The 23745-nt window shown below is 35.4% G+C and overlaps 2 protein-coding genes across 8 annotated transcripts in view; one reads left to right on the top strand and one right to left on the bottom strand.

The window, feature by feature from the left end:
- The first annotated feature begins 287 nt into the window (after nt 1–287).
- Nucleotides 288–10690, top strand: Ldh (Lactate dehydrogenase). Of its 3 annotated transcripts, none has more exons than XM_068763953.1 (7): nt 288–414; nt 2546–2673; nt 5183–5300; nt 6095–6219; nt 6363–6585; nt 7291–7532; nt 7901–10690. In XM_068763953.1, exons 2-7 carry the CDS (start codon nt 2551–2553, stop codon nt 8063–8065), a joined length of 996 nt encoding a protein of 331 aa, XP_068620054.1. In that variant the 5' UTR covers nt 288–414; nt 2546–2550; the 3' UTR covers nt 8066–10690. The 3 variants fall into 3 exon arrangements, with proteins under 3 accessions (XP_068620054.1, XP_068620046.1, XP_068620038.1); XM_068763945.1 differs by lacking the exon at nt 288–414 and adding an exon at nt 927–1150; XM_068763937.1 differs by lacking the exon at nt 288–414 and adding an exon at nt 2424–2480.
- Nucleotides 10691–11170: 480 nt separating this feature from the next.
- Nucleotides 11171–23745, bottom strand: part of trio (trio Rho guanine nucleotide exchange factor) — a 119762-nt gene continuing 107187 nt past the window's right edge. For 4 of the 5 annotated variants that reach the window (XM_068763544.1, XM_068763559.1, XM_068763568.1 and 1 more), the window contains 7 exons: nt 20100–20304; nt 17885–18471; nt 17607–17796; nt 16433–16711; nt 15080–15310; nt 13808–13999; nt 11171–13305 (listed from right to left, as the gene is read on the bottom strand). In XM_068763544.1, the coding sequence (XP_068619645.1) occupies nt 13195–13305; nt 13808–13999; nt 15080–15310; nt 16433–16711; nt 17607–17796; nt 17885–18471; nt 20100–20304 (1795 nt within the window). In that variant the 3' untranslated portion in view covers nt 11171–13194. Of the gene's footprint in view, nt 13306–13807; nt 14000–15079; nt 15311–16432; nt 16712–17606; nt 17797–17884; nt 18472–18513; nt 18715–20099; nt 20305–23745 lie in introns of those variants that run through there. The other variant, XM_068763575.1, reaches the window with a different exon arrangement.

Here is a 23745-nt window from a genome sequence, read left to right as displayed (position 1 = left end):
AAGTAGAAACCACGAACACCAAAATGTATAATTTCGAAGTTATAGCTGTTTTCGATTATTAAATCTTCATAATATATAGGCCCTGATTTTTTTATGTGTAAGCTGAAATGTAAAAAAGCTTCCATGTTTAATATAGCACGATATATATTAATATAAAGGCGGCGGAAAGTTTAGTCCTGTAACAATGGTCAGCTATACTATGATAACAGTATGTAATTCCTAAATGTTAGAGTGCATTTTCCAATGAGTGTTGATTTTAATCGGGCATGCGCGATGGCGTTGCTTCCAAAACGAACTGTTGAAGCTGTTGAAGGTCACCTTGAATGTCGGACAAGCGTGCCGAAGGCGCACAGACGCCCAGCTATTACAATTGTTGACACTACGTGACCCGCAGCACGAATTTAAAAAGTAACGGTGAGCATTATTAATATTTTTTAATTGATTAACTTCTCTACAATTGTAATGTGTTGTGAGATGTTTATAAAAGAGCAGGCGCAGTTAATAATAAGTGTAACAAATTTTACATTTATCATTTGAGCGCTTATAATTTTTCTTTCAGTATAAATAACAATTCAGTTCTTAGCGATAACATATTTCAATAGAAAAAAATAAACATCAAATGTGATGGTATTTTTTAGTTATTAAGAAACGGTGTTTTATAATATATATAAGTTCATTGTAAACTTTGGTATTTAGCCAAAAAAAATAAGTTTTGCCTCTGATTTTCGTATTTGTCACTGTTTTTAAAAATTACCATAAAGCAAGGATCGATGATTTTAATTTAGATATAAAAAATAACTTTGGGGATTAACCGGTAAAATATAACATTAATAATGACGAAGTAGACATTTAATGATTGAATTTAGTTTATTCTTTAAATGTTGGCAATGAGACACATGTTTATCTTCCCCTCCCCTTTTCAAAGATACGAATAACGGGGTGAAATCGCAGCGCGCTTTATACTTATCCTGAGTGTTGTTCATTCGTTCAGTTGTTTGCTAGCGCTATACGTGTCCGCAGACGGTGTTTTATAACTTTATTTACGTAGCTTTGTGTTATATTGAGACATCTTCTGTCTTCTCTCAAAAATTTTATTCTTTTTAGACATTTTTAAATATGTCTAATAATTCTGAAAACTGGTTTACTAATGGTAAGTTAAAATGTTAATTGTGTTAATTTTGATTGTAAGGTACAAAAATTTTAAATTCTTGCATTTATTTTTTTAACGTACCTTACAATTACTGTTCAAAGCTACTAATTTTATGATTACTACTCTTAGAAATGTACTTCTTTGAAGAATTGATTTCTATCAATCTTATCATAGTTTAAACAACATTTATCTTTTAATTAACTTTCTTTAAGTAGTATTATTACTGGTTTTTAATTAAACTGATATGATGTAGATATGATTGCAATGTACTAATAGATTTTTTTATTTGCGATTCGCTCTCGCGCTATGCAGTTTAAAAACAAACTGAACGTGAATTGGTGAATAATTTCTACTTCAAAAAATATTTACATTTTTAATGTAATCAATAAAGGTTTGATAAATTACTTATTTATGACAAGGTACTACATCAATTGGATAACATCAATATAGATCTTAAAATGATTGCAAGTCTCTAAGGATGGCATTGTTTTATAATGTTTGCAAACTATATTTGCCTCGACCGCGGCGTTGTCTGTTGTGTTTAAAAGATCGCGCTAAATAAATAATTTACTCTTCTTTTAACAATACGAATGCCATTATCGTCCTGAAAATGGTCGGTTTTTTGTAATAATATTTTTTGTAAAAGTTATAGTCCTAAAAATATATAAGTAACATTTTGGCAAACTTACATTTAACGTTTTAGATCATTCATCTGAAAAAAAAATATTTTTCCGGTCGTCAAATTATTATCTCAAATTATGTAAAATCCATATGCATTAGTTCATGTGCCCTAAACGTTTTCTAACTGATATATTACTATTGATTTGAAATTTAATACAGCAATATTAGGTAATATTAACGTAAGCAATTGTATTTTTGTAAAACTAACGTAAAAAAACTACGTACTTGCGTAAATAATTGGGGCGGGTATAAAAGGAGAATTGACCGTTTTATCATTTAACGTGAACACCATAAATTTATTGGTCAAATGACATGTTCTGTCCGCAACGTATGTTAGTCACACCCACGACATTGAATGACCTTTAAATCCCATCCCTTTATTTAAATGGCAAGTTATTTTTTTTTTAAAAATACATTTTATTATGGAAACAAATTTAGCCGCTAATCAGATACAGATTTCATCAATGGTTCTTACTAGCAACATTTCAAGCAATACAAGAAACCATTAATTGTTTTTGTAGGTAAATTAAATAATTTACAATAGCACAACTTACAGTGTTAATTAGTTACCTCCAGTGCGCGGTTCTGTCAAACGAATTAGTAATGAAAAAGTCTCTGATATACCTGCGTACTAAAACTATACTGAACAGTAAGTAAAGATATTGTAAATCCTCTTTGTGTTTATTTGCTTTTAATAATAGTTTTTGGTTTTAGGTAAAATGGCGACGGTTGAGAAACTACTTCTACCGATCCAGCAAAAAGCGGATGATACCGGCAGTAAAGTAACCGTGGTAGGAACGGGACAAGTCGGGATGGCTGCGGTGTTCTCTATGCTTACCCAGGTATCGACTGTTAAAACTAATATGGTAAAACAGCTTTAAATGTTTTAATTATAAAAATAGTGGAAGTGTGAAGTGATTTTTTTGTCTCACATGTTGTCTCCATTGTAAGTGATAAAAAATTGACAAAATTCATCATTCAGCAACCTCCACATCTTCCAGAAACTTCGTATAGAACCGGTTGGAAGCATAATTAGCAAATTATTAATTTGAACAGTTATCTTCTACTAATTCTCTGAAAAGAACAAAGCTTCATGTCTGTTAAAAAGGATTTCCAAGATTGAGTTACTAGAATATTACCTTTCCTGTCGCTGAAAAGATGACCGTTTGAGTCTGTTCTCTGGAGTGGGGACAACGGTCAGACAAACGCAGCGTGGGGCATCCTTCCATAAGGTGGACTGACGACCTTGTGAAGGTCGACGTAAGACGCTGGATGCAGGCCGCTTCCAACCGGTCTTATTATAAACCTATATATAATAATATTTTAAAATAACTGATCTGAATATGTCAGATAAACTTATGTTTTGTCGGATACATCTTATTACAGAGGATTTACTTGGAACGAATTTAGCTCGCAACAATTGACTTATTTGGTTCATTTTCTTAATGGTTTCGTAACGAAAACAAAAATGTGCAAAATTAATGATAACGAAATGTATTTAAAAAGTTTTTTATTGAACTGAAATTTAAAGAAATGTAATTATGACCGAAATTGTAAACACTACGATTGAGTGCGTGCCAAAGAGTTTTATTTTTTCGCTTAATAGGTACCATTAAATTTTAAAAAGTAGGTTAAGAAAGTGTTATTCCAAACGGCATGCGTCACAGGCTACGTTTGATATCTAATGGAGATGTATATTGACAGATGAGTCATTATGATCACGGCCACGCCACGAACGAAGAAATTCACATGCACACTCCATGGAAATATCGCCCGATATGTACTATTTACATATGTACAGTTTAAAACGACCCTTATTTTTTAAATAAAAAGAGCAAAAACATGGGAATTCGTAAATTCAAATGTTTTTGGACTAGTATCGTACTTGTGCAAGTGAATAACTCTCTGTAATAATTCGGATGATCAAACCTAGCATTCGTATAGGTCAATCACCGCTGCTATATTTTTGATGTGTGACGTAGGAATCAAATACGACTAACTAAATGTATCTGTGAATAAAATCGCCTGTTAGTTACAGCAAGTACGTATTCAACCAGTTCTGGTACCAATTTTGATTTCAACAATGAACCCGCCATTCTTTCGATTCTAAATCTGCTTAATCATCTCATTAAGCTTTAGAGTTAGCCACTTTTTTCATAATATTATTGATAATATAAGGGATCATCCTTGAGACCGCCATGTCAAATGAACATTTAGTAAATTGATCGTAAATCATTCTTAAATATCTAGTTTCATGAATCGTGCAAAATGCAAGGATTTTAGCTTTTTATTAAGAACAAAATAAAAATAATTATGGAGCTTTTGTGTGAGTTGTCAGTGGCTTCATAAAAACTTTAACTGTTGTGAAAAACCAGTAAAAATACAAGACATGAAATATACTAATACTGTCGTTTAAACTCAACAATTTGTGCGAGCTCATATTGTAATAATGACGTAATGCATTGTTTTCGATTCGCTACTGCACGTGTGTATCATTGTAACTCGGCACACAGCGATTTTCCTTATTCATTAGTAAATGGAAAAATGTTTTTTTTAATACAGCTGTTATTACTATAATTATATTATAAAAAAACAAATACCTATAAACAAATATATTCGATGTTTGTTCTTTGAATGAAAATATTAAGATAATACATATATTTCAGAGTCGCATGAGGCACACGATAAAACTCTTCAGACGGAGATTAACCATAATTTTTATTAACAATTAACACCGCAATGTGTAATTTAATGATTGCAAAATAATTCACCAATTATATTATTGAATTTTAACTGTAAATATTTTTAAACGTAATCAAAGAAAAATTCAAACTATTTAGCCTATAAGTTAAACAAGTATATTTTTACACAGCAATATCATTAAAAAAATTATTAAATAGTTACTACTTTGTTATAATTTATTTTTGGCCCTAAAATGTTTACGTGATTGCACCTATGTACTGACTCAACACGATATCTCTTTAACCGTAAAGCTTTGAGACTTGAAGTTAAGTAATAATAGATTTCACCAAGAAGAGGTTAAATAAGAACGGTCTTTATTAAATTCAAGGCCAGGTTTACGAGGCTTTCATAAAAAGCTAGATATTCTCATACTATAGTCCTTATAGGTATAAACTTTGGTCAGAATATTTTTTAGCCTGCACCATGAATGGACTCTATAAAATTAAAGTCATTAAAATCAATGACATCCTCGCAAAGTAGGCAGCGGACTGCTATAAATTATTATAATAGAAGAATGAATCATAATTTGTTTGTATAATTGATAAGCGCTGGGGAAGTACATGACTATTTACAGCAAATATTTTAACACAAACTTTACTATGTATTCAGGGGGTAACTAACAACATCGCGCTCGTCGATGTCATGGAGGACAAGTTGAGGGGCGAGATGATGGATTTGCAGCACGGGTGTGCCTTCATGAGCAACGCTAAGATACAGGCCAGCACGGGTAAAGTTTGGGTTGATTTTATACTATACATTTTTGCGTATACACACACTCACACACACGGATATACATATATATATATATATATATATATATATATATATATATATATATTTGAAGAAATAAAATCGTTTCGAAAAAAATTATAATAATTATGACTGCGGTTTTGCACTTTGGTATCTCGCAGCTTTTGAAAGTATTGATTATTTTTATGATCCGTTGCAATAGCGTCGGATAATAAAGTTAAGAATAGATTGTTCATATCATTCCAGCGGTTAACCGGACGTATCGAAGCCACTTTATTGCATACTTTCTAATCATTATCGATAAACTAAATGGTGCAACGTTTGATAAAGGTAATATGTACAAGGGACTCGTCTAAAAAAATTACTCTGTATCAATATTGTTGATTCAAAGTCATCACATTTTCGTTCCCTTTGTAATGCGTCCTGCGTCTCCTCTTATAGCGAAGGTACTGCCGTAATTTATTAACTAATTAATGAATATCATAAAATTAACCCGATCCGGTAAATTCGCAGTATGTAGTAGCTTTCCTGGGAACCATCGAGCTTCGCTAACATAATAGTGTAAGGCTGAGCGCTCTACGTGCTCTGTCCCTTTGAACCTGATGAAGCTCCAGATTACATTTGACCAGCAGTGTTACGTCAGTTAAAAAGGAAAACTTATTATTAGGTTTCATTATAATGTTTCACCTCAAGCTAATATCGAGTACATTTGGCGTTTGTGATCAAGTTCGCGTCCCAAGATGGTAAGGCTTATTTATTACTTGAATGCAGATTACTCCATATCGGCGGGCTCGAAAGTGTGCGTAGTGACCGCCGGCGTACGACAGCGGGAAGGAGAGTCACGCCTCGACCTCGTGCAGCGGAATACGGATGTGCTCAAGATTATTATACCGCAGGTAAGTTTTTCTTCCACTTCACCTGATTAGGTCGTTATTATTGCTTTTCCGTTTTCTCGCGTTTAACTGTGGCCTTTTAAGGCTAAGGCTATATTGACGATTGTTTATAAATTAAATCTATTAATAATTTATTACAATTTCAGCTCGTGAAATATAGCCCGAACGCTGTGTTTATAATCGCCAGCAACCCCGTGGACATATTGACGTACGTGACGTGGCGTATCAGTGGTCTACCTAAGCATCGAATCATCGGTTCCGGAACTAATCTAGACTCGGCGCGTTTTCGCTACCTACTCTCTGATAAGTTAGGCATAGCACCCACATCCTGCCACGGGTACATCATTGGCGAACACGGAGACAGTAGTGGTGCGTATGATTTCTGTCTGGGGTTTTATAATAAACAAAAAGTTAAGAGAAGGAAAAAAAAGGAAATTCGGAACGAAGAGCAAGTTGTTTGTGGAAGATCGTTTTTTAAAGCTTAATAGACATGGATCGGTTATTAAAGCTTTAATATATTTTTCTATAGAAATTTTATCTTTACACTTACAAATATAAATATAAAATAACCGACCAAAAACCGCTATACTGCGCCTTAAGGGAGCTGAGCGAGGTGGGGGCCAGCTTGATGGAGATAATCCGATGATCTCGTTTTACCACGACAAACAAAGCGCGGTACGGGGATTTCAGTAACACTATACATATGTTATAACTTTTTGTACCGCTGGGAAAAATAAAGTCTTTATGGATGAATCTAATAAACACGCGATTGTGCTCTCTGCGTTTTTGATGTATAAATCAACAGGTACAACCGTAAGTAATTAATGGTGCAAACTAGGAGAAATAGAAATAAATCCAGTTAATACTTAATAATGTTATACGTCGGAAATCTCCAAAATTTAAATACCGTCAAACATGGAAGAATAGATTGCTTATCAACTCTCTGTATTCCTTCTCTATATAATTGATCAAAGGTCGTAAACATAGATCACCATCTTACGATATATCATACCTATTGAAAATAAATGTTCTCAGTTATTATGTTAAGATTAATAAGTGACATACAATTTCCAGTGCCCGTGTGGTCGGGTGTTAACATTGCTGGCGTCAGGCTGAGCGACCTGAATCCAAAGATAGGCAGCGACGAGGACCCGGAGAAATGGAGGCAGATGCATGAGATGGTGGTGAAGAGTGCATACGAAATAATCAAATTGAAGGGTTATACCTCTTGGGCTATTGGGCTTTCAGTATCGCAGCTCACCAGAGCCATCCTGTCCAATGCTAACAGCGTGCACCCCGTCTCCACATACCTTAAGGTAAATCCAGTTAACAGTATATAATGCCTTTTATTCATTCATGTTAGCCAATAGAGTTCCACTGCCGGGCATAGGCTTTTCCCAAAGATCGCCACGTTGACTAGTCTTATGCTGCCCGCATCCATTGTGTATTTATATTTATGCCTTTACTTCTAATACTTTACTTTAAATAACTTTACTTTAAATATTTTTCAATTTATTATAATACTTTAATTAACACAGGTATGTTTACAGTGTATATGTAAATATACAATCGACAATATTTTACACAGATTAATTTAACAAGCACTCCACAAAATTCTAGGAACAAAACATGGCGGGTATATTGTACAAACAAAGTAATTAAACATTAAAACATTGTTGGGCAGGGTGAGCATGGTATTGAGGAGGACGTGTTTCTGTCGCTGCCCTGTGTACTGGGTCGCGGTGGCGTCTGTGACGTCATCAGGCAGCCCCTCACGGACTCCGAGCGTGCACAGTTGCAATCTTCCGCCACTCTCATGGCCAAAGTACAAGCCGGAATTAACTTTTAACTTGCTACAATCTTCCATTTTCAATATCCCATTATAAAAAAATAATAAGTGTTTTAAAATTTATTGCTCTTATCATATTCATGTCGATTTTATGTCTTTTTATATTAAAATTTTTATTTGGTAACTGATAAACTATTCAACTTGCTATGAGGACATAAAGAATTTAGAATTTGTAAATGCGATATATGAATAAAAATTTTTTGAGAGTTAGCCTTCAAAATCATATCTTTAATAGAACTAAATGTATTTTTTGTATCAATTTATTTTGTATTTTAAAGTTGTGTGGTTTATCCTAGGTATAACGATAAGATATCTATATGACTTATGCAACGGATATGACGTACGAATGCAGACAAAGTCAAAATGTTTAGATAAGATAAAAGAATTTCATTCTACTTTTGCTGTATTTTATCGATTACAATGCCATCATGTTTTACTGAGACTGATGTAATGGCCAAGCTTTTCAACTGCGTAATATTATAACTAATAACAAAAAACTATATATTTTTGGAATGGTTAAAATACATATGTTCAATAAGCTTAATACAAAGTTGAAAGTTGGCGAATGTATGCATTTTCATAAAAAAATTAATGATGTCGCTTGATTTGTGATTTATTCTATAGTTGTGTAGATATATTAATAAATTAATTTTTCTTTCGATTTTGAATTAGTAATAACGTTTTCTATATCTTCGTTAACATAATATATATTTTTTACAACTTTTTCAATCTTTTGTCTCTTTAAGTTGGCAGGTTAAGGTTCGAAAAAAAAATAAAAAAGTATACCTTTTTAGCTTTTTAATTTTAAAATCAAATAATTGTGCTATCTTCAGCACTTTTGTACATAAAAAGCAGTTGTCGAACTCAAGATCTTTTATAGAAACATTGTCGTCTTTGTTTTAGGAATCTTTAGTTTTAACCCTTACGTGTCTGACAAGATACCCGGGTACCATTTGCATTTTCAAACTTAAAAAAGTATGTTTTATTTTCTATAGATAGCTGTGATTTCGTGAGACCTCTCATAAACGTTTATAAATTATATATATTTTGATGTTTTGACCCAGTTAACTATTTACAATGTTTTGTGGATACCAAAACATATTAGGTGACAACGTACCCAAATACCTCTTTGTATCTTGTATAACTAAAAAAGTATTTATAATTTCATACAAAAATAACAAACATTTTTTATGATGTGTTATTTCTATAAAAATTACAAATTCTTTGTGTATGCAGAATTAGCACAGTTCTTGAAGCAGGTGTTACATGTTGGACGAATTACCATTTGTTCACAAACAAGTTTTCTATAATTAGTGCAAGCGTTTCTTGTTTTTCTTTGTTTGCGTTTGTATTCTCTGCATATGTAGCAACTTTCGGCTACTCAACACGCCGTGTAGAATCTCGTCTAGTCTGAATTATAGAAGAACGAGGAATCGAAAGCCTTTGTTCTTGGCCAAGCACGTCCTGTATTGCAGATCTCACATGTAATTTTGATGCCACAATGTAATTTTTTGACGTGTCTTCTATGTTTATACCACACAATTGTAAACGCAACGATTTTAAAAACTTTTCAAAAACAAATTGTGTTATGTTGCATGTAAATGAATTATGCTGCCAAAGCTATTATGTCAATGATATTGTAACAAATTGCTAAAAGCCACCGGTTCGTTCAGCGTTTTACCAAATATTCTGCTAACAGCTTATCAATGTTATAATATAAAATTATTTCGGGGTTGCCAGTTTCCTTATTACTTTTAATAACTGGAGACAAGTGCGTTGATGACAACATTATTACTGCTTTATTCTTTTTAGATACGAACACGAAGTTGCTTATTTGCTAAAGGTGAAGTTAGAAGAATAAATCACCCTCCCTTGCATATTTGCAGGAAGAAACTTACTGTTACTGTACTTTTCCTTTCCGTAACAACTAGTGTCATATTCCACGAATTCAAGGAATGACCCAGTTCAAGAGACTTAAATAATTTACATCCAGTTGTAATAAGTTACATCCAGTCCTGAATTCTTAAAGCTCAGCCACAAGGATCTATCTAATACATTGCATTCTCCAACATTTGTTCACCCACGGTAATACATTCACGAGGGTTGTATAATTTATTCAAATTTGGAATGAACATAGTCTATATGCATCTTCATGTAGTGACTGCTTTATCAGCTAATAAAAGTTCAGGGCGTGTTACATCATTATCAAACCTTATGAAGTGGAACAGGATTTTGAAAAATTGGTAAGTGACTGTTAAGGTACCCGAGTACCTCGTCACTCTGATAAAGGTGTTTTATTTGTAACACATAAGGTTAAGAAATATAATTACATTATAAACACAGCATCTCGGACTGATCAAATTTTTGCAAACGCATGTTTTGGTTGAATAAGTATGTATTTTGAAATATGTTTGTAAACAGTATTCTTTCGAAAGATTATTTATATTTTTGTATTAGTTTAATGTTACTTTATTAGTCAGTGTTATTTTAAGCCTTTCTTCGTAAGTGTTAATCAATAATTCTTGGTGAATGTGTTTGTGTCACTTTGGTGCATTTTTAAGATTCCAGTGTCTTCTGCGATTCAAAATTAATCGTTACCTATCAAACTTAAATTATAAAAGTAAATGAGTGAAAAACAAATCCTGGTGTTTTAATTGTAAATAATATATATTGCCTTCTTTCCTTTTGACTGCGTTAATAAATGCGGACAACGCATGTATGAAGTACCATACACAATCAACATTGTAACATATTTTTTCATCAGATACTTTTTATGAATATGTTCCTAAAATGTCATACATTAATGCTGCCGTTCATTTCTCTTTTTGGGCAAATATCTTTGTCATTGAATTAGATCAGCATAAAGACATACATTCTTGGACAAATGGGAGCGTTTCTTCTTTTACGAGAACAAACGCTGTCTTTAAAGAATAAGCGTCTTTCGCTGCATATGTAAGCCACCACTGCATATTATTATTGTCTATAACTGTGACGGGGCAAAAGAGACAAGTTGGGATCCTGGAACAATGTTTTTGATGTAAAATAAAATCGCGGTATTTAGTTTATTCTTCTACAGTTGAAAAAGTGCTGAAAATAAAACTCGGCTTTTCCACAAATTGTATATTGAATTTTACAGTATTACAGTGTTATTAATAATACGTTTCGACATTAAAATAACGCGAGCGGAGAGCGCATTGATCTCCTGACCTGATGATTCCAGCGGCGCGCACTGACGCGTTTGCATACATAATTAAAAAGCTCAATTCTCTTATAACGAGATCAACAACATGGCTCAATAGTCGATAGCTACGGTTGTTGTCATCCCGTGTATACTCTTCTATTTTCTTCGGTACATTTTATATTATCTTAATTATATAAAGTTGTCGGTTAAGACTAGTACATAAAAACTTCCTCAATTACTTTTTAATTGATTTAAGTTTTAGATCATTTTAAAGCTTACATTATTTAGTCAGTAAAAATAAAAATGAAATTAATACCTTAGATAATTAATGGAATACAAGTGTTTGTGGGAAATGAATGAAAATGGAATAACCTATTTGATCTTTCAGTCAATATCAACTGAATTTTACCAATATTTAGCAGAATCCAATGTTATTGACTGTTTAATACAAAAATAATTCTGGTTGAATATGACCACTCTGCGAGTACTTAGAAGGCGGAATTTCATTATAACTCGGTTATAACTATAAGCTTTGTGACCTTTGTCCCAATTGGTATGTTACACCATGGAAACGTAAAGAACATCTTTTCCAAATGACCACCAGCAAGGTTAACTAAACTAACTCAGATTATCTAGAACATCTCAACGTATGCAATCTTCCGCGGCATTATAAAACTTGGAATTTCAATTATTATAGCTAATTACAAGAAACAGCTTACAAACATATCGCGAAATTATTATACTAAGACGATTAAAATTTGCATTTTGGTCACAAATAAGGACTTATTAAACAATCCGTATGACCTACAGCTATATACATTTTAAAATTCGTTTACATACGACTTTAGGATAGGAATAAGCATGAAACGTTACTTTAGCATAAATCACAGACACCGTTCTTACATCTGCCACTTACGAAATCCTTCTAATTCACACCTGCGAGACATTTTCAGCGCATAAGCGGCGACTGAGCATAGCTCGACGCATTTTCGCAAGTACCATATAATAAATGATTTTATTTACCATAAGATGATAGGACTGGAACCTACAGTCGGCCTTTAAAAAGTGCCGATGAAAGCACCAGAATTTAACTTGAGTGTAAGTAATATACAATTCATCACAGCTCAATTAACACATTAAAAAATAATTTGAAATGCATGTACGTTATGCGGGTTAAATGAATAAATAAGTTTTTTTCTTTTAATTACTACCATACAATGCAGTCCGAAAGAATTATAATTTTTAATCTAACCAAAATTCAACAACGGAACGGATGTACAAGCCAATATTTTTGTGCAATCCAGCCTCTAAATAATAATCACAAATAAGTAACGCTGTTTAATATTTAGCCGTGAAAGCGTCCGATGTCGCCGCGGAGCGCAGTGACAATCCGACGAGAAATTGACGCTTGTTAAAAGTATAGAACGTGGCATAACGCGGCATGCGTTAGTATCGAAATCGAGAGGTGGGCGCGTTGACTATACGATTACCTTTATATATAACCTATTACCTAATGAGACGATCCTACATCGAGTGCATGCGTACGTAGTGCTAAGTTATCGTTTCTAGTTTTACAAGCTCTTCGCTCTGAAACTTTCCGATATAATGCAAAAAAAATTCACTTTGGTGATTAAAACAACTGACGCATTTAAAACCATTTACACGCCAATTAAGTTTCCGAGGCTGCACCATTAAAGAAAAATAATATAATGGCAGAAGCCAGTTAATTATTACAGATCTAAACATTTTAAACGGTTCTATTTACGGTCTGAGGAATTAAAAGAAGGTCTGCAACTTATATTATTTGGAATATCAAATCGCGGCGTTGGTCACGTGCAGGTCAATGGTCCCTGAATGGCGCGGCGTCAAAGTGCGTTGTTGCTCGGGCGGTTGGTTATGGAGCGTTGCCGTTGTGTTGCGTCGTGGGCTCTCTCTCCGCTTCGAGACGTCAAGTGTCGTCGGGCGAGCGCAGGGAGTGCAGCGCGTTGCCGTGCCCGGCCGGCCGACGCCGGTCGAGAAACGTCTTCAGTTGCGTCGCTGACAGCGGTGTCGCGGGCGCCTAAAACGTTGAATTATAAATAAAATCGCTATTGCAATTTGAAAAAAATAATTATTATAAGCGAAAATAAATACTACTTAAAATTTAATATAATAATGTAGCTATATTGATTTCAGGCGATATTAATTTAAAAGGAATAATGCAAGTCATTGTTGCTGTGTACACGGCTTCCCATATTTCTTATGAACCGGTAGTTATTCTTTTAATTTCCTTCGATTTATTAACTCTTTAATGAATGATCGTACAGCAAAAAACCTTACTTAAAAAAAACAGGCAAGAGTTAAGGTAAAAGAATAAAATTTTAAAAGCAATCTAGTTTGTTGTCTATGGTTATTAACGCGTTTGGTACCGGAAGATTTTTATAAAGGTTGAGAAGAGCTTTTCTCTTCTTGGACGAAGGGGGCGTTTTTGAAGTAACGAAGCTGGATGGCTCTTTTTCCTGAGGAGCTTAGACTTGGACCGCTACATACTACAGACTTATAGGATTAGAAGTTGTTTGTACCTCGAGCAACCAGGGGTCGTCAAGTGCTGCCCGCGGCGCGGTGCGATGCGCAGGCGCGGGGGCTAGCAACCCTCGGATCAGCGTCTGGGCGCGTTCGCCCACTCTGCCCCAGTGCTCCGGTGGGAAGCAGTAATCACATTTAATGATGTTCGCCGTTGTTTCTTCGATGGAGTCATCAAGGAAAGGCGAAAGCTGTATAACATAGGATTTGTGTATAAGTTTCGGATAGAAGTAATACTTCGCGCAAATGAGCCGTTGAGGTCGGGAGGTCGCTGGGTGGCAACTTAGAGTCAGTACACGCAGCGTAGACACTAGGAGAAAGGACGACATGGTCATGGTCGTGAAAAGTAGCTGGATGCGGCCGACGCACGACCAGTGTTTGGACGAAGCCTATTTCTTGCAGTGCGCGTATATCGACTCACATGGTGATGATGGCTGATATGATGTGGATAAACATTTTAAAATTATTTTTAGGGTTAGCCACTATCTACTTTAAAACTCTTTAACAATAAATAATTGGCATATAATTCCAATTACTTATTTTTAATAGTAATGTGTACATAAATTAATTAATATTACAGACGCCCAGTTAGTTTTTTTTTTAAATATAACAACTATTTATTACATAAAAAAGGTTTTACAAGTAGCGGCTGAATTGTAGTTATATAAAAATTGAAATGTAAGGTATCATCGAGCAATAAATTTGCATACATCCGCTCGAACATAACGAGATGATTGCTAGGCAATAGAATGATGGCCTAGCGTAACGACATGATTACCCCTTGTTTCAATGGAGCACCGTGGTGCAAATTTGTGTGGATTAGTGCCCCCGCACAGTTTGCAACTCGACGCATGCGAAATATACTCGTGTGAAATAAATCAGTGCAATATGTAGTGGTTCCGATATTATATCCATGCAAATCCATTTTTAATAAAGGAATCACATAAATTGAATACAAAAGCATCTGCAACGCGATTCGGGTGAGAATGTTTTTGAACATTACGTTTACTGATCAATGAAAATATCGATTGTTCGAATTTTAAATAACATCATATAATTTTTAACGCGGACGTAGGAGGTGCGGGTAAGTAGTTGAACCGACGTCGATAAGGTCCCAAGGAGTCGCTGGGGATGCGAGCAGCGGCGAAAGACCGGTTATGGTGGCGATCTTTCGTGGAGGTCTATGCCTCGCAGTGAGCATCTATCGGCTGATAACTTTAAACATGTTTTGTTAAGAGACGTTTCAAAAGTAAAAAAAAGAGATTTCTTACCCCAGTTAGAAATACGTATAGAAAAACTCCTGCAGCCCATGCATCCCAGGCTGGTGTAGGGGGGCGTCCGAGGACACATTCCGGAGGAGCAAATTCTAGCTGCGCAGGCGCTGGAGGTAGAACATCTTTTACTGTACTTCCTGCACCCTCCCCCGTCTCCACTGCAGAACCGAAGTCCACCAATTTCAATTGGGGTTGTGCGCCTCCTAGCTCCACAAGAATATTTTCTGGCTGTAAAAAAGTGATTTACAGTTAGCATATGAATATTCCTTCCTTATTTATTGGTGGTGCGACTAAGTAATTTTATACATTAGCGTAAAGTGTAAGGTTTATTGAAAGCTTTCCCGTTGTTGTGTGTATATATAGTTACATGCAATGCCATGATTCTTATCGAATGTTTCAAATGAAATTTAATGACTAGTAATGAGTTTCTAATAACTGTCCCCTAAATCAACGAAAGTTGAATGATTTGAATTTTTCACTGCTTAAAAATTTACAAAACATGTCTACATTTTTGCAACTATTAACAGTAATAAGTACTGATGATTGTGATCAATGCTAAAAAAATGTGATAAATATTTTTCAAACCTCAAACAGAAAGCAATAAAAAGCATCCCAGTTAATGACTTAGATAGAGACTAGTCATAAGCAAGGATTTTAAACGGACCTTTCGTACACAGAGTGCTTGCCAACATTATTGAGCCGACGATTGTATGTGTATTTTTTATAACTGCCAAAGAAATCACAATGAAAATATATATTCCTTTTGGAGTGCCGGATAAATGTTAAGTCGACATTGATGTTCTTTTGAGCTGTCTTACATCGCTGCCCAAGAAATATTTTCAGATTCCGCGGGTGCAGCAGGCAGGAGGGCGCTTAGCCTAAAACTATCTTAAAGGTGGCGAAGCAAGAAGACTCCCTGGAGTGCATTGGTTCGATTCGCTACATACTACTATCTCACCGGATTGGAAAGCCGTCAAGCTCTTAGATTGCTTTGGCGAACGCTCCATGGAGTGACTAGGATTGTCACTTGTCGAATTTTCGACCAAATTGACCGATCGACTCAAATTGATCAGTTGTTATTGCTATATTACTACCACTTAGGAAAGTAAGAATTGAGTATAGTTAGTTAATGTTTATGAAGTTAAAATAATATTGTATTATTTGTCTCTTTCCAATGCATAAGTTTAATCAGAATAAGGTACCGATTATTAGGTAGATTATTATATCGGACGGTCTTGCTAGGTATTTTTAAAAATAAAAGGGTGTCGTGGCCGCGAATGGGTAATGGGAAATGGCGGTGTCAGTCGCCTATGACACTTATGAGACTGGTGTGGCTAGTGAATAACGTACGCGGATATCAAGGTGCGCGACGTGGTTGGAATGCAGCCAGTCGAGCGCGGAGAGCAAGCTGCGCGTGTGATGCGCGACAGTGCGCTGCGTGTAGTGCGGCGGCGAGGCAGCCGCCCAGTCAAGCAGCGGCCCGCCCCCCACCAGCTCCAACACCAGCGTGTGCGCACCGGCGCGCGGCACCTCCGCGAACAGCGCCAGCGCGCGCACCACGGCTGCATGCGCGCCACAGGCCAAGATGCGGTACTCGCGCACCGCGTCCGCACCGCGCCCTCCACACACCTGCACCGCCACACACCCACACCACCGCCATCAAAACAAAGCGCAAAACATATACGAACAATTTTTAATATTTTATCAAATAATTGGGATATGGTTTGGAAAAAGTAATTTTATTACACTTAATTTATAACCGTGAAGGTGTTAAATTAAGTGTAATAAAAAACTAAAACTAAAACTTAAACTATGAATGCAGATCATTCACGTTTCTTCTATAAACAATTTTACCTTGAAACATTTCTCGAATCACCCAAAATTTTATCGTATCAGCTGACAGATGCCAACTGCAAGGCTTAGGCCTCTCCAAAAGACAGGCACGATGACCGGTCTTCCGTTACCCGCGTACAGAAACTTCCCGCGACCTTAACTATATTGTCCATCTAGTGAAGAGCCGTGAGAACCTTTCGGACCCAACGGCCATTGGTCGCACATGCCCCATGTGTTATGTGCCCAGCTTGCTGCCACATCAGACGATCAATTAGGATCGTGTAGGCAAATTTCTAATCACGGCAATGTACTCGTATATGTCTCTTCCATATCTGACATCAATTATAAGCGTAGTTCCTTGACTTGTTGGGAGCCGTTATATGATTCTTACGATGGCATTTTTCGAACTGCGTGTGAAACTTTTAATGCTGTGTAAGTACAACGATTTGTGTGATTCATAGACAACGTTGTCTATGAGATTTAAGTTACTCAGCATTTTAAGATTATACCACTTCCAAAGTTTGTCTGTCTTTGATTATGATACACGTCGTATTTATATTAGTAATAGCTTGCAAAAGTTCTTTTGCACTCCTGACAGGAAATACTATCCAGTTTAATTATTGTAATACATTTAATATACGCACCCTGTCTAAAGAAGATAATTCTTTCAAAGTGAATGAAGATAAATAACCTGTTTGAGCGCGACCCGGTGACCGGTGCCGGTGTCGCGCGCGGCAAGCACGCGCGCCGTGCGCCCGCGGCCGAGCTCCTCCTCTATAGTGTAACGGCGCGCGAACTGCTCGCGCTGCCAGCCGCCACCGCCGCCGCACGCAGCCGCGGCCGATGCGCCGCCCGCCCCGCCGCCGCGCGCGCATACCAGTCTAAATATTCACACAGGTAGTGTAAGTGAACTTGCAACAAAACATTGACGGTCACATATATACACATACATACATAATGTATACTCACCTAAAACTGTACTGTCCCGCAGGAAGTTCTTCCAATGCGAGGGTGCTGGCCGCAGCCGGTGTCTCCGTGGCACGACGCCACTCACCTTCACCCACGCGGCAGTACTCGAGATGTGCAGGCGCCGGTTCGTCCCATTGCACGACTAAGCCGCCGCCGGGGTGCGCGCGGACAGTCGGCACTCCCGGAATCCCGCCAGCTCCGACAGTCAATCGCGCCGAACTCTGCACGCCCCCTAATTCGTTGCTCACAAGACAGCAGTACACTCCGGCATCGGACGCCCGACATGCGTGGATTGTTAATGTTGCCAGTCCATCGGCAGCGAGGCAAATAACGAAGCGACCGCCGTGTCGCAGCGCACGTGTTTCGGGCGCAGTTTTTCTCCAAGAGGCATTAGCGCGCGTCGCATTCGCACGGCAGGAAATGGTCGCACTAGAGCCGGGCGCAGCTGTCACGTCCGCCGCCGGTTCAAGCAACTCCGGGGGACGAAGTTCAGTGACTACTCCTTCTGCGCTAGGTTCCCCCCCGCCGCTGCCTCCCCCGCTGCCACCGCGCCGTAGTTTCAAGCCCCATGCTCGCTTCGATAAGCCCTGCGGGCCACATACATTGTTGACTTCCCGAGACACATAAAGGAACCCAAGCTTTGCATGCAGGCCCCGTAAATGCTTACCCCCACTCCTTTGTTCATTAACTAAACTATTTACAATAAATAAACCTAAATTGTTCTCTGACGATCAGCCGGAATCACAAAGCACATAGGAATCTTGCGCCTGAATCTGAATCTGGCCGCTATCACAGTCTATGTTAGAAAAACATGCCCGTATATATCATACCTACAACAAAAGAAATATAGAAAAGCGTTAAAAATACATGCAAAATAGAAGTAAATAAGACGCTTATTACTTTTTAAAAGTTTAAATAGGTAAGAATGCTGTAATGAACCAAGGAAAACCGGATATTGATAGAAATGCCGTGAAAGCCAACAATAACATGCTTAAAAAGCGGAGTATTTTTACAAATACCCAAAAAATTCCGAACACTTTTAACGTAAATATATGTGTACTTAAATTATTTTTAATAAAATATAAATCATAAATATAAATATATGGCTTAGAGTTAAGGCAAACATAGCGAACATAAATGATTCATAAAAATAATTATCGATTGTATGCCTAACGAGATGATCGAGTTTCTTTTCATTTAGTGATATATATTCTATCACAGAAATCGATGTAATTGATAACTTTCCTTTAAAATTTTGAACATTTGATAACAGATTTAATAGGTGATGACAAAATTTGTGGCTTTTAAGAGTCTAAAGTTTTAATTTTTTTTTAAATATTTTATAGATAAGAAGCGCAATTACATAGACTTTCTGGTAATGCACCACTACAGTGTTATAGGAATTTTATCGACCAAGTCGTTAATTCGAAAGCGAATTGTTAGGGCTACTAACATCCAACAAAGTGTCGCTGTATATATCGACTATTAACATCATGTAAAGATTTACAACCCAATGTTCTAAGAACACACACACAGTTGTTCTGTGATTTTTTTTTTCAATAATCTTCATTAAATGTGTAAGTTTTGCTTACGAATTTTAATTAGATTTTGTGGTCAACGATCCTTGTTTACAGGAAATAATGTTTGTTTTTCTAGAATAAATACTAATAAGACTGTCCCTTGATGGTAGGTTTATTACTTTTAAAAGTGAAAGGGTTATTTGTAGTTTTTAATGTACACCACATATTCTGTTTCTCTAAATAATATAAAGAAATAAATATAATATAATGAGTAATATTACTATTTGATATAGTTAAGTGTGATGTTATGTACCATTAATTACTTAGAAGTGTGGTTATTTTATTACAATAGTTCGAAAATCAAAGTACATGGTTGTTTAAACATTAAGGTATTTATATTATTAGTATGGAACAATTTACATAAATATTATTTAATACAAAGCTAATGAAAGGATTAGTGCAAAATTATAATAACACGTATAATTTACAGCAATAAATTTGTAGTAGCTTATTTTTAATGTTATAATTAATTTTAGTATAATATATTGTTTCAGTAATTGAGTGGGCATTTTTGTGAAACTGCAAACATCGACAGTATTTCTTACTTCATATCTATTTGAAATTGTTTCATAAAAAAAGACGTTTATTTGTCCCTAAGGACTGTGAGTCTGATGTCCAGTCGACCCGTAACTTACGTTGGCGTGCGGCGGCGATGTGGGGCTCACAGCCGTATTAGGTTTCTTGCGATCTTCCGAGCGGGCAGAGTTAGGAGGCAAGTTGATGGTGTTGGCCTTAGCGTGGGGGCGCTGCGATCGCGCTCGTAGCTCCGGCGCCATGCGCACGCCCACGCACGGGGGCACGCTCTCCGTTTTACGAAGGCCGCTCCAACCCTCTCCCACGCTATCGGGACGGGAATAGGATCAATTAAAACAAAAAACAAAAAAAAAAGGGTTTAAACGGGCTCACCAGCTTTTAACTTGTTGCACTATGTTTCATTTTTTGACGAAATATAATATATAATATAATCATGAAGTAAAAAATTAATTAGTGTAATGCTAAATCATTTCAAAACTAGTCGATTACTTCTGTAAATATGTTTTATTTGCAATCAAATGTCTATTGTACGGTTATTTTTATATATGTAATTGTATAAAAACTTTAAATTAATGTTAATAAGTGTTAGTTTTTTTAAGCTGACGTCTGAAGCTGTTGCTTTCTATTATTTGCACGAAGCTGGACCCGACGGTATATTATTAAAGAAACCCAATAAAAAAAAACTAAACAAGCATGCAGGACTAGAAGCAGTAAATCAAAAGCATTTTTGATTCACATTTATTGGTTACTCACTTAATATATATATAAGAGTAATACAGCGTGAGTTATTACTTATATACAAAAAATATGTTTAGTATATACAAATCAAAATAAAATATAATGAGCTAGTTTGAATACATCTGTCATGTTGACTTAATTGCATAGTTCAAGAAACACTTTTAGAAAGATTTTAATACCGTCGTGATTATAGTAATAGCTCTCAAAACTTTACACATCTTATATAAGATTGTATGATGATATGATATAAGAAAAATAAAACGACCGGAATTTGGATATCTTATATAGTTCGAACGCATATGTTAATTTTTCTAAAAGTGTCAATACCTTACGCTAGATACAATTTTTAAGCACTTTTCACTTATGGTTAGGTAACAGAACCCAACTGTATATATGGCAAGCAAAATCAAATTAATACTTTAACAGTTTTCTGTCACTTTTAAGGAAATAAACGACATTAAGGTAAACATACAAAAGATTTTTTCTTTGATATCATATTTACTTTATTTGAGAATAAAACTGACCGAGAGGAATAATTTATTAATAACAATAGTAGATACGCTCGTTCGTGAAGCTTTCCAACTTACAACTTGACAGTTTTCATTGATATTTGTCGATAGTCTTACAACTCTTGCTGATGGAAGTTTAAATAGTCCTTACAATTAGATACACTAAATATAATCACTTATTGACCAAAACAACTGGCGTATAGAATAATACAAGTTATCACTCGGACAAATATAACATAAACTATATAATGCTTATACAACGAAAGCTATGGTAGAAAGCGTTATCGATACGCAAAGCAACCGGTACTGGTAAGTGTGATGTTAAAGCCACAAGAGCACAGTGAGCGGCGGAGCGGGCAACGAGTTGTCTTTGCGTAGTTACATTACCTTAAGCTAATTAAAGTTAGTTTATGTGCGCGTCGCCAAGTTGTCATTACAATTAAATTATCTCATTATTAGTATTGTTATAAAATGGCTTATCACCAATAAATATGATAAATGTGGCCAAAAAGTTAAAATAATCTTTTCAATAATCCGAAATTGAAAACTAAGTCGAAAATAACGATATGTTAAATCGTATATTTAATTTTAATACTATCATACAACTACTTTGTGTGAGGCGTTATCGAGTTTTGTATTTCAGTGGTTTTATTCATAATTGGAGGCGACAGCGGCGTTGGCCAAACAACGTGGCGGTTGGATCTCATGGACCTCACATCCTACATTGACACTTAATTAAGTTTCATCGTTGACAATTACAATAAAGAGATTTAGTTGCAAGCTAATAACATAAACGTATAATGAAATACTTAGATACGTTCTAATTAAAATACACAAAAACAATTAAAATTAAATTAACCTAGCAACCTTCGATGATACAATCTTAATCTAATCTATATACAAACGATAAGAAATCTGTGTGAAAGCTAAAATCCTTTTTTAGTACTAGTTTTGTTAGTATCATTAGATTATTAAAAATTGAATATTTGAGATCGGTTACCACTAAACTACAATAATGTGAATAATTGAAAATTACACTAACATGCAATATATTATATTCCAACCCCCTTGCGTAAAACATTCCGAAATATCCAGTCTTCTGCGATTCCTTCTAAAAGCTATCAGTAATAATTACTGCGATGATTATACGTTCCACTAATATTGATTATATTATTCCTAAGATTATTGACAATTTATATGTTTAGTTATGTTTTTTGAAGATTAAACAGTTAAAATGTTAATGCGATCTAATCAAAAACACATCAATACGAGCTTAAACACTTAATGATCTAGTGTAGGTTACATGACAATATCTTATGATTAATTGTGATCTATAAATACGTAAATGAGATATGATCGTTGTAAAGTTCATACGATCGTGTTGCTCATGTCAGGGGTTCATCTGAATTAGCGGCGTGTATTCAGATCTTATATCCAATATGCTTTTTGATTATAGACTAGTCGCTAAGGTTTCGGTTTTAATTAGCTCTCGCGGTAAAGCTAGCGTTTTATATATTATTGCTTTGAATCGTTGCGGGTAAAAAGGCAAGTGTGCGCTGTGCAGCGGCGCGTCTGTCAATCGCACTTCGTGATGACGTTAACGTACAATGAATAAAATTGGTAATGCCTAATGTTACGGAATAGTTTTTTTGACTTCAATTCGCCTACTTTTTGGTCGATAAATGCATAAATGTATATAATTAATTGTTACCTATGCTATCAATTCCGAGCAGCACTCACTAAAACTTATTAAATTACTAAATTTTAATACTAAGGCTAATTTTGCTGAATGCAATTGGCAGTATGTTGTTGAATATTTAGATTAAATGTTTTAATAGCGCTTACATAATAAAAATGATATGACTTGTGTTGTTTTGTGCAGGAATTCTTCATATAGTTTCCGTACGTTTGCCCACCGAAATTTTTGTTTGATAAGAAAGAGTATGGTTCATTAAACCATACAGTAATGTTATGCTCGAGAGTGATTTCGTTTATTTTATTCACGGTTACTTTATTTTCATAAACACGTTACAATGTAGCACTTGGTTATTATATAGTTATCGTGTCAATGTTACAATATTTTTGTCACGTAACATTATTTTAAGCATGACTTTGTTGTTTATGTCATAACAATGAGATTTAATGGTATACTAATACTCATCGCACACTATCAGTTTTTCTTAACTTGGTTTGATGACACAACCACTGAGTTAATACTAGTCAAATTAAGTAAAGGTAGTTTAAGCCTAGTATTCTAAGAAGTATATATGACGTAAACTAAGTATTATATATAATAAATGTTAAATGTGAAACGATAAACCTAAACAGTAAAATAACATAAGTTACAACATGAAAATTACTTGTCTCTAACTAACATTCGATCATTAATTTAATTTTGGGTAAAACAGGCCAATATTGTTTGTTAGTTTAGTTAGAACAAGCGCACAGAGCAAAGAACATCAGAACATTAAAAAGAAGAGATAAAAGATCGTTGAGAAAT

Source organism: Battus philenor, unplaced genomic scaffold (assembly GCF_028537555.1).
Source record: "Battus philenor isolate CCGP_79_NKW_IND1 unplaced genomic scaffold, ilBatPhil1.0.hap1 SCAF_1, whole genome shotgun sequence".
In the NCBI taxonomy this organism is placed as follows: domain Eukaryota; kingdom Metazoa; phylum Arthropoda; class Insecta; order Lepidoptera; family Papilionidae; genus Battus; species Battus philenor.
Note: the sequence above shows the minus strand (reverse complement) of the source record. Positions and strands in the feature narration are given on the sequence as shown.